Source organism: Triticum dicoccoides, chromosome 5B, assembly GCF_002162155.2.
Source record: "Triticum dicoccoides isolate Atlit2015 ecotype Zavitan chromosome 5B, WEW_v2.0, whole genome shotgun sequence".
NCBI classification, from domain to species: Eukaryota; Viridiplantae; Streptophyta; class Magnoliopsida; order Poales; family Poaceae; genus Triticum; species Triticum dicoccoides.
In genome coordinates this window covers 724,735,371-724,746,709 of record NC_041389.1, presented here as the reverse complement: position 1 = coordinate 724,746,709, position 11,339 = coordinate 724,735,371, and the positions used below count along the sequence as shown (strand labels likewise).

The 11,339-nt window shown below is 49.2% G+C and overlaps 1 protein-coding gene across 1 annotated transcript; it reads right to left on the bottom strand.

Annotated features, from left to right (window-relative positions):
* Nucleotides 1–873: 873 nt before the first annotated feature.
* LOC119310770 (COP1-interacting protein 7-like) lies at nucleotides 874–2,788 on the bottom strand. Its single transcript, XM_037586400.1, has 2 exons — nucleotides 1,589–2,788; nucleotides 874–1,161 (listed from the first exon to the last, which is right to left on the bottom strand). The coding sequence occupies exons 1-2, from the start codon at nucleotides 2,786–2,788 to the stop codon at nucleotides 874–876; spliced, it is 1,488 nt and encodes a 495-aa protein (XP_037442297.1).
* Between the last annotated feature and the right edge of the window lie 8,551 nt (nucleotides 2,789–11,339).

Sequence of the window (11,339 nt, the reverse complement as noted above, 5' to 3'; positions counted from 1 at the left end):
TCCTTTCCTCCCCTGCCGCCGCTAGGGGCGTGACCGGGTGAAGCCTGGCCAACGTCGGCGGCAGCAGGTCTCTTCCGCCCCCTCACGCGTGGATCCAATGCGGGCCGGATTTGACGGGCAAGGGCATCGCGATGCGGAGGGTCGCGGCGACGTGATCCAGTTTCCTAGCAGGTGCATCCATGTGGTTTTGTGGCAGCCGCTAAGAGATGCTGCAAATTTGCAGCAATTAAACCAAAATTTGGTCTTTGAAGAGCTAAAGCTATGGAAGAACCAGTTCACCCGCAGTGATTGGATTCTCTTGTTGAATAAAAACTCATTTTCCCCGAAAAAAGGAGGTATCAACGCTATGGGAATTTAAAGAGAAAAAACAGAGACTATCCATAAATCAATTCAGCTGATCCACAGATATTCATGCAAGTCATTCCTCGGCGTATATATACAATCATATATACACCAGAACTAGTACACAGCTTTTCAGATCAATATGTCCAATCCACAAGTATATACTAGAGTCAATGTGTACTCCCTCCGTTCCCAAATAATTGTCTTTCTAGCCATTTCAAATGGATTACAACATACGAATGTATGTAGACATGTTTTAGAGTGTAGATTCACTCATTTTGCTCCGTATGTAGTCACTTGTTGAAATCTCTAGAAAGACAATTATTTAGGAACGGAGGGAGTAGATTGTAATGCAATGCAGTAAAGGACAGATTATACAAACAAACTGCTTACAAACAACTCCGTTGTAATACAACAATGTGTAGATTATGTACTAGAAATCAACAGACCAAAAAATTTAATCAATAAAAACTGAATTGTTGCCCTCATCAGTCAAAAAACTACATAAATACTCCCCAAAGCACAGGGACCTTATTGCGGCAAGCTTCTTCTCCGTGGGTGGTCCGCGGTCGCTGACTTGGGGTTCAAAGTTGAAGCATTGGTTTTAGGTTGAGCAAGCTTTTTCAATCGCTCGATCAAGGATTCGGTTGTGCCGCTGCCACTTCTCTCCTTTTTCATCTCAGCTAAAGATGAGGCTGACTTGCTCACTGTGCTTGCTTTGGCTGCTGTTTTCTGGGGATTCGATGCGCCGCTTCTGGCAGCAATCCTCTTTTCCCTCTCTTGCTTAAGCCTTTCCAGACGTTTCATCTGCTCCGCTTCCTGAAATTATTTATTTACAACAACAAAAAATCATCAGCGGTTTGAGCAAATGTTTCCTGCTGAAAACTGCAATTCTGCCGATGAAAACAAATGACATTCTCCACCACATTTTTTGCCCTATTATTTGCTTTTAGGTTGTGTGGTGTTCTACTCTACTCTAGAGACACATAGTAAAAATATACGGTTAACAGGGTTAGGAAACAATGATGCAAAATGGCATTTGTTACATGTGAGAATGGTGGGGGTATTAATTTAATTTTGCCACACCAAAAGGAGATAGATAATACTATACCACTCTGTTGTATATAGATTCAATTTGGTCATTTAAAAATATGCGATGAGGATGATAAAAAAAAGAGTAAATTAAGTCATGTGGGGCAGAAGAAAAGAATAAACTGTTTAATATATAAAAGTAAAACATCAATACCAGCTCCTTCTTTTCCTTTTGAAGGCTCGCTTTGTATGCCCGTAGGTTTTGCGCACGTTTCTGTGCATCAGTTAGTGGTCCTTTGTGCGCTGACAATCTCCTTGCTGAGGCATCCTTCCTTCTTTTATCCACGCCCTCCTGTGAACCTCTAAGCTTCTTATCTTTCCCCGGCATCTTTTCTTCAGCCTCAACACAAACGGATAAATCCTCTGCATTTGCATCTTCAATGCTGACATCATGCTGAATCTGCATGTGGCTGTCATAGTCCATTGATGGGTCATATCCAAATGAAACATCTTCAAATCCACGCTCTGGAATCAACTCATCTGGCTCATAGAAAAGTTCAGCTCCAGCCTTAGCATCTGATGTTTTCTGAACACTTGAGCCAAGCTCGGCATCTATGTCAATGGCAGTACGGCCGGCTGCTCCAAGATTATCCTGTGAGTTGGAGGTAACAGGTATCATGAAGGACTCATCGCCCATACTGTGCACATTCTTCTTTTCCTCTAGAGGAGTGGGTCTCTTGTAATGCGCCTCGGCAAGGGGGTCCAAGGAGCTCCTCCTGTCCATTGAGTTGTCCTGTCCATAAACCATGAAGTCATCATTTGCCCCTCTTCTGTATCCTCTACCTCCAGCTTCTATCTCCTTCATGTCTCCATCCACAAAGCTCCGGCCTTCCGTAGACATCATAAGTTCATCACCAGACATCATCTGCCTGGCCCTAAGTCTCCCGTTGGCTGAACTGAAAGACATCGCATGCCGCTCATTGACATCGGCAGAACCTCGCTCTGATAAAAGAATAGGATCATCAATACTTCTTGTGGTCTCTTTCCTCCTAGGTGGTGCCTCTCTTTCACTGGCGAACATATCCGCGTCATTATGATCTCTTGTCTTCTCTTCATCTCTGAGCAAGAAATTCTGGAACGCATTCCAGTTTCCTTGATCTCCATCTTGCTGCCCATTAGACATTCCATCCTTGGTGTACTCATCTTCAGACTCAACAGTGGTTTTCTTATCCCCTTTTTTCTTCGAGCTTGAGCGCTTATGATGATTCCTCTTGCTGGATTTTCTGTGTGAATCATCACTATCCTCTGATGCCACATCAGAGCCTGATTGCGACTCGCTCTCTGATGACCCATGCTTCTTCCTTGATGTTACATTTACATTCCGTATGACAATTACACTAGCAAACATGCCCATGCGTTACAACGGGAGAAAAAAGGTTGACATGCTTCGCTGCAAAGCAAATGTCAATTACCATTAGTCAGGCTGGACAGATAGAGGACAAGTTTGATGATAACAAAAATGATGAATCGATTACCAATAGGATTCCTTGGGGCTCTAGTTCGAAACTTGGGACACGAATCCTAGTAAACTTATCTTTTAGATTACCATAATACTAATAAAAATATCATACACATAGTGCTTCTTCTGAGTGCCGACGTTAAAAAGTAAAAATTTGGTATACTTTGTCGAACGTCCAGGCATGCATGGTGCGGTAACCGTGATGTCCCGTCGTATAGATATTCTAACTTTTTGTTTTGCTTAGTCTGTTGCACCTCAATTCACAGCTAGACTGGCTAGACGTAATTTCCTCTTTTCTGGCTTTATTGGACGTGCAAGCATATATGTTTTTGCCGGGTGTTCTCTAACTAATGTATTATGTATATATGTTAGTCCAACATTGTCTAATCCTTATCCATATATGTATGACGTTTGTTTTCTTTTTAGTTTCGCCTCCTCGTGGATACTATGAGTTCGTGAGGGACAAATAAAAAATGTAGCATCAAATTCTGTAAGAGAATGAACATATCTGTGCACGCTAACACGTCTCGGAGATTCCCTAAAAATAATAAGTCTTGGAGATATTTGGTGCACGTGGGCTGATTTTCTCTTTTGAGAGCTAACACGTTGGGTAATTTATCGTCGGGTGAAAGCGAACCCTTCCTTCCGGAAATCCAATCCGTCAGCTGGGCACCCATGCTGCTTTTTTAATTTCAATCCCCTCTCCCTCTTTGATCCTCCCGGGTACCGAATGTGATGCATGGCATCTTTCCTTATCATATCTGACCCCTCGCTGCTTTTGTTGGCTTGTTGATTCCGGAAACATCAAATGTATATAAGTTGCTAGGATTTAGTATGAAGGGGCAAGGTGGGACTATTAATGTGAGTAGAATGATTACACGTGCAGTTATTTTGGTGTGAGCTTTGACAAGGGATGCCGATTGTTATGTTGAAGAGGCTAAAATCTTCCTCAGTAAGTGATGTGCATTATGCATCTGATAAAAAAAATAGGCTTTAGGGAGTTGATTGTGCCCATGAGAGGTGGTCCTGATATTAGGCTTGCTATAACATGTCATATTTAACACGTAATGTTCTTTACCAACCAAATGTTCACGTTTTAGATTATAAAGAATGATGACCTCAAAGACAAAGAGCTCCAAGAACTCGGTTCTGAAACTTTTGGTTAGTCTGAGTAATGAAATGTGACCCTACTGGAAGTTCTACCTCGTTTCAGTTCTTCTCTTTTCCATTTAATTATCTATTTCATTCCAAGCTAACTGTCTTACATACCTATATCTTTCAATGCAAGACTACACGAGGACTATGGTCTATGGGATATCAAGCTCCTTCAAATAATATGCACCAGTTCTTCTGGAGAATAATGTGTATGCATGGTCTACAATGGAGTTTACAAGTTCACTTACTCAAAGATTCAGCCTAACATTTTCCATAAGGATTATGTATGTTATACAAACTCTCAGTAATCTCTACTACTAATGTCTTAGTTGGTAGTCTCGCCTCACTCCACCTCATCCCACCACTCCTATCTTTCGCCCACCTTTGACATCATCACATCACAGCATTGGGCTGGCCCATTAACGTGTATGTGAACGCAATCCTCCCATCGCCTGCCCTCCTCGCGATAATCCCGACGTCCTCGCGCTGCCGTCCTCTTCTCCCTGATCTCCTCTACCAGCGTGCCTTCCTTGCGATCCTCCCGACGTGTCCTCACGTCGCCGTCCTCTTCTCCCAAAACTCCTCTACCAGGGGGACTCCTCTATGACCCAGGCGGAGCGAACATTGTACGCAGTTTTTTTGGCTTTCACCGGTTCGTTCTCTACCCCTCCTCCATGACTCCCTCACCATCGATTTTTTTCGACGTCTAAATGCAATCCCTCCGTGGGGAAGTATGATGTGAAGGAGAGAGACCGCGATGGCGAAGGTGACGTGGGCATCATCCCGTTTTAAAGGAGAGGGCTCCAGCAAGAAATGTCTCACTACGGCGAAAACCGAGCGGAAGGGGAGTGAGGGAGTCCTGGACTAGGGGGTGTCCGGACAACCGGACTATCATCATCCGCCGGACTCCAAGACTACGAAGATACAAGATTGAAGACTCTGTCCCGTGTCCGGATGGGACTTTCCTTGGCGTGGAAGGCAAGCTTGGCAATACGGATATGTAGATTTCCTACCATTGTAACCGACTCTGTGTAACCCTAGCCTCCTCCGGTGTCTATATAAACCGGAGGGCTTTAGTCCGTAGGACAACATACATTACAACAATCATACCATAGGCTAGCTTCTAGGGTTTAGCCTCCTTGATCTCGTGGTAGATCCACTCTTGTACTACCCATATCATCAATATTAATCAAGCAGGACGTAGGGTTTTACCTCCATCGAGAGGGCCCGAACCTGGGTAAAAACATCGCGTCCCTCGTCTCCTGTTACCATCCGCCTAGACGCACAGTTCGGGACCCCCTACCCGAGATCCGCCGGTTTTGACACCGACATTGGTGCTTTCATTGAGAGTTCCTCTGTGCCGTCACCGATAGGCCCGATGGCGTCTTCAACCGATAACGCTGTACAGGGTGAGACTTTTCTCCCCAGACAGATCTTCGTATTCGGCGGCTTCGCACTGCGGGCTAATTCGCTTGGCCATCTGGAGCAGATCGAAAGCTACGCCCCTGGCCGTCAGGTCAGATTCGGAAGCCTAAACTTCACGGCCGATGTCCGCGGAGACTTGATCTTCGACGGACTCGAGCTACAGCCGAGCGCGCCGCACTGTGACGATGGGCACGATCTAGCTCTGCCGCCGAACAGTGCCTTGGTGGCCGCCCATGAATCCGCTTCGGCCATCAGTCCGGAGCCGATCGCCCAGATCGAGGATCGGTGGATAGACGCCGCCTCAGGGGCTTCAACTTCCACGGCGATGGAGCCGAACATCGATCTTGTCCCCCGCGGAGCTCGTGATTCCGAGGTGCCGGACTCCGAACCTCCCGCGCCCCTACCAATCGATTCGGATTGGGCGCCGGTTATGGAATTCGCCGCCGCGGACATCTTCCAACACTCGCCTTTCGGCGACATCCTAAATTCGCTAAAGCATCTCTCGCTATCGGGAGAGCCCTGGCCGGACTACGACCAGGATGGTTGGGGTACGGACGACGAAAAAATTCAGAGCCCACCCACCACCCACTTTGTAGCCACTGTCGACGATCTCACCGACATGCTAGACTACGACTCCGACGACATCGACGCTATGGACGACGATGCCGGAGACGAACATGAACCAGCGCCTACAGGGCACTGGAAGACCACCTCGTCATACGACATATATATGGTGGACACCCCAAAAGATGGGGACGGCGAAGAAGCAGCGGAGGCGGATCCTTTAAAGAAGCAGCCCAAACGCCGGCGTCAGCGGCGCCGCTCTAAATCCCGCCACAGCAAGAATGGAGATTCCGGCACAGGAGATAATAATACCCCAGAGAGTGCCGAAGACAACCCCCTCCAGCAAGATTCAGCGCAGGAGAATGCAGAAGCAAGCCCTCACGAGGGGGCGGCAGACGAAGAGGTCGAGGATCATAACTACATGCCTCCCTCCGAAGACGAAGCAAGCCTCAACGATGACGAATTCGTCGTACCTGAGGATCCCGTCGAACAAGAGCGTTTCAAACGCAGGCTTATCGCCACGGCAAATAGCCTAAAGAAAAAGCAGCAACAGCTTCAAGCTGATCAGGACCTGCTGGCCGATCGATGGACCGAGGTCCTCGCGGCCGAAGAGTATAAACTCGAACGTCCCTCCAAAAGTTATCCAAGACGCAAGCTGCTCCCCCGATTAGAGGAGGAAGCATACATACCTCAATCACCAGCGCACGATATGGCTGACCGACCACCCCGTGGTCGTGATAGAGAGGCATCCAGGCCCCCAGCCAAGACCGTACCCCGGCATCGCTCCAAAAGTACGAAGCCAAGAGGGAACGCGCCGGACTTGCGAGACTTACTGGAGGACAAAGCAAGGCAATCCAGATCCATTTACGGATCACGTGGGCGCCCCACGACCCATGACGAATACCGTCACGCCGGATACAATAACCCCGGCCGGGCCGAACACAGCAGACAGCGCTCTCTCGAGCTGCGTCGTGATATTACTCAATACAGAGGCGCCGCACACCCGCTATGCTTCACGGACGAAGTAATGGATCATCAAATCCCTGAAGGGTTTAAACCCGTAAACATCGAATCCTACGATGGCACAACAGACCCCGCGGTGTGGATCGAAGATTATCTTCTCCACATCCATATGGCCCGCGGCGACGATCTCCATGCCATCAAGTATCTCCCACTCAAGCTTAAAGGACCAGCTCGGCATTGGCTAAATAGCTTGCCCGCAGAGTCAATTGGGTGCTGGGAAGACCTGGAAGCCGCATTCCTCGACAACTTCCAGGGCACGTACGTGCGACCACCAGACACCGATGACCTAAGCCACATTATTCAGCAGCCAGATGAATCGGCCAGACAATTCTAGACACGGTTCTTGACAAAGAAAAACCAAATCGTCGATTGTCCGGATGCAGAGGCCCTTGCAGCCTTCAAACATAACATCTGGGACGAATGGCTAGCCCGACACCTAGGACAGGAAAAGCCGAAATCTATGGCAGCCCTCACATCATTAATGACCCGCTTCTGTGCGGGAGAGGACAGCTGGCTAGCCCGCAGCAACAACCTCCGCAAAAATTCTGGCAGTCCGGATACTAAGGACAACAACGGCAGGTCACGCCAAAACAAAAACAAACGCCGCATTAACGGTGATGATAAGGAGGATACGGCAGTCAATGCCGGATTCCGAGGCTCTAAACCCGGTCAGTGGAAGAAGCCATTCAAAAGAACCACTCCGGGTCCGTCCAATTTGGACCGAATACTCGATCGCTTATGCCAGATACACGGCACCCCTGAAAAACCAGCCAATCACACTAACAGAGATTGCTGGGTGTTCAAGCAAGCGGGCAAGTTAATTGCCGAGAACAATGACAAGGGGCTAAACAGCGACGACGAAGAAGAGACCCAACCGCCGAACAATAGAGGACAGAAGGGTTTTCCCCCACAAGTGCGGACGGTGAACATGATCTACGCGACCCATATACCCAAGAGGGAGATGAAACGCGCGCTAAGGGACGTCTATGCGATGGAGCCGGTCGCCCCGAAGTTCAATCCATGGTCCTCTTGTCCGATCACTTTCGATCGAAGAGACCACCCGACCAGCATACGCCATGGCGAATTCGCCGCATTGGTTTTAGACCCAATCGTTGATGGATTTCACCTCACCAGAGTCCTGATGGACGGCGGTAGCAGCCTAAACCTGCTTTATCAGGATACAGTGCGCAAAATGGGCATAGACCCCTCAAGGATTAAACCTACAAAGACGACCTTTAAAGGTGTCATACCAGGTATGGAAGCCAATTGCACAGGCTCCGTAACACTGGAAGTGGTCTTCGGATCCCCGGATAATTTCCGGAGCGAGGAGTTAATCTTCGACATAGTCCCGTTTCGCAGCGGCTATCACGCTTTGCTCGGACGGACCGCGTTTGCAAAATTCAACGCGGTGCCGCACTATGCATACCTCAAGCTCAAAATGCCAGGCCCTCCTGGAGTCATCACGGTCAACGGGAATACGGAACGCTCCCTCCGAACGGAGGAACATACAGCGGCTCTCGCGGCAGAAGGGCAGAGCAGCCTCTTAAGGCAATTCTCGAGTCCGGCCGTTAAACGGCCGGATACAGCAAAATGCGCCCGAAGCAATAACAACCAAGACCACCTGGCACGATCAAAGCACGCGTGGCAATGCGGCCCCAACCCTCGCCCGCGCATGATCGCAAGAATAACACTCCGCGTACATCATTACGCCTTGGAGATACCATGGGCACGGGGGAGGGGGCACGATCGTAACGAACCCAGAGTGCGGTTCGACCACACCGGGGGCTTGCAAGTGTGCCCCCCTTTTTTCTTTTTTTATTATTTTTTTTCTTTATGTACACAGGACTCCGTTAACCAGAGGCCCTGTCCGGCGATGAACCTGCCGAACTCATGATGCAACAGCCAGGGGCTAAAGAAAGCTGCGACGAACAATCAGGTGGTCTCAATTACGAGCATTAAATTCGATTATATACACCAAGTCCACAGCTCACCCCTGGAGGGGGACATGTTTACTTAGTCCAAATCCCTTGCTTACCGCACTATTTGTATCAGTCCGCTCTTATAGCAAACTTTCTTTCATAAATAATGCAGCACCTTTTTCATTGCAGTTGCATTATCTTTTATATATATATATATGCTCATTATATGACATCTCGCGCCCGTATATTTTGGTACGGCCAAATACGCTAGGGGCTTCCGTTCCCCAAATTATGGTGTGATAAAGTCCGAACACTTTCATAAGTGCGGCACTCCGAACTTATAGCATTATATGAATCGGCTCCGAATCATGTCTTGGGTCAATAGTTGGGTTTGCCCGGCTCCCACGTTTTGGTGTCTTACGTTCCGTTCTGTCGGCTAAGGTGGAACTGGGAGAACCACTGCGATTGCGCCCCGGATGAGCCGGGCGAGCGCCTCAGTGGAGAAAGCTAAAACTGACTGGCATGATAAGGCGAGAGACTGGTCGCTGTTCGAGAGGTTTTTTCGGGTCCTTAAAGACTCACGCCGCTTCGAGCGAAGTTCCGGACAATGTCCGACGAAGGCGTGGATAGCGCCCCGGATTCGGTCTTCCGAATACCAGGGGCTTCGCCGAAATTTAAAATTATAGAATTCTATGGCTAAGTGAGAGTGTTCAAGCACTATAAGTCCGGTTGCCTTGTTCGTTGTGTTGAGCGCCTCCCTAGATGGACCCAATAATGGGAACAAGAGCGCTCAAGTTTATCCCGAACACCCCAGCACTCGTGGCTTGGGGGCTGAAGCCAACGACTTGCCATCTCTCAGATTTTATAAACGGTCGCACAGAAGGTAATATTTTAAGTTCAACAAGAGTTGCTTAACGCGCACATGAACAAAGTTTCAGCGCACAGGATAAGACATAACGAGTTTACTCAAAGATTACATTTCTGGGGCACTCATCCGCAATATCGCGGGCTCCCTTCAGGACAGTTTTATAATACATTTCGGGCGTGCGATACTCCTTGCCCGGTGGCAGTGGGTCCGTGAGAAGCTTCTCCGCATCCAATCTGCCCCAATGCACCTTTGTGCGGGCGAGGGCCCGGCGAGCACCTTCAATACAGGCGGAACGCTTGATAATATCCACCCAGGGGCATGCATCCACTAGCCGCCGCACGAGGCCAAAGTAGCTCCCAGGCATGACCTGTTCAGGCCACAGCCGGACTATAAGGCCCTTCATGGCCTCCTCAGCTACCTTGTGGAGTTCGACCAGCTGCTTCAGCTGGTCGCTTGGGGGCATCGGATGGCCGGCCTCAGCGTACTGAGACCAGAAGACCTTCTCTGTCGAGCTCCCCTCCTCGCCACGATAGAATGCGGCGGCATCAGACGCACTACGCAGCAGATCTGCAAACGCCCCTGGAGAGCTCCGAATGCGGGTAAGTGTCAGGTAGTTCACATTAACATGCCTGCTTTGCATGAAAAATGCCTTACCCGCCGCTATCTTCTTTATATCTTCAACCTCCTGAAGGGCCTTATGGGCCTCGGCCTTGGCGGACTTGGCACTTTCGAGAGCCGAGGCAAGCTCGGACTCTCGAGTCTTGGAGTCACGCTCCAAACTCTCATGTTTCTCCATGAGAGCCTGGAGCTCTTGCCGAACTTCCGCCACCCGTGCCTCCTGCTTTTCTCGCTCCACCCGTTCCGCGGCCGCACTACGTTCAGCCGCGGAAACAGCCTCCTTCAGGGCTGCCACCTCGTTAGTGGCCCCTGCAATACCCGTACTATCCTTATTAACTTTATCGCAACCAAAACCCTTTTCTGTAAGGTAATTATTCAAAGTGGTGTTACTCACCTTCTTTTTCCTCGAGCTGCCTCTTGGCATGGCCGAGCTCTTGCTCGGACCGCTCGAGATCCTTCTTTAGCACATCGACCTCCGTCGTTAGTGCGGCAGAGGTCAGCAGCGCAGCCTGCAAACCCATATTGACATATTTTAGGCAACCCTGCGTATATCTTGTTAGATCCTCAGTCCGTCTTTTTCTTTCCGAACACCGAACTGAGCATCAGGGGCTACTGTCTATGCGGTATTACATTACATAACTTTAACTTCTTACCTCAAAGCCTGTTAAAAGGCTGCTGCAGGCTTCGGTCAGCCCGCTCTTAGCGAGCTGAACCTTTCGAATCACCGCACTCATGATAGTGCGGTGTTCTTCCTCGATGGAAGCGCCTTTAAGCGCCTCCAACAAGTTATTCGGCGCCTCCGGTTGGACGGAGGTCGCCGGTGTCACGGTCTTGCCCTTCCTTCGAAGGGGCCGCTCGCCGGACTCTGGAACCA

Excerpts from the sequence above, each read along its gene's own strand:
- LOC119310770 (XM_037586400.1), bottom strand. The coding sequence starts at position 2,788 with ATGGGCATGTTTGCTAGTGTAATTGTCATACGGAATGTAAATGTAACA. Across the intron at positions 1,162-1,588 it reads AAAAGGAAAAGAAGGAGCTG|GAAGCGGAGCAGATGAAACG; the intron begins GTATTGATGTTT and ends AAATAATTTCAG.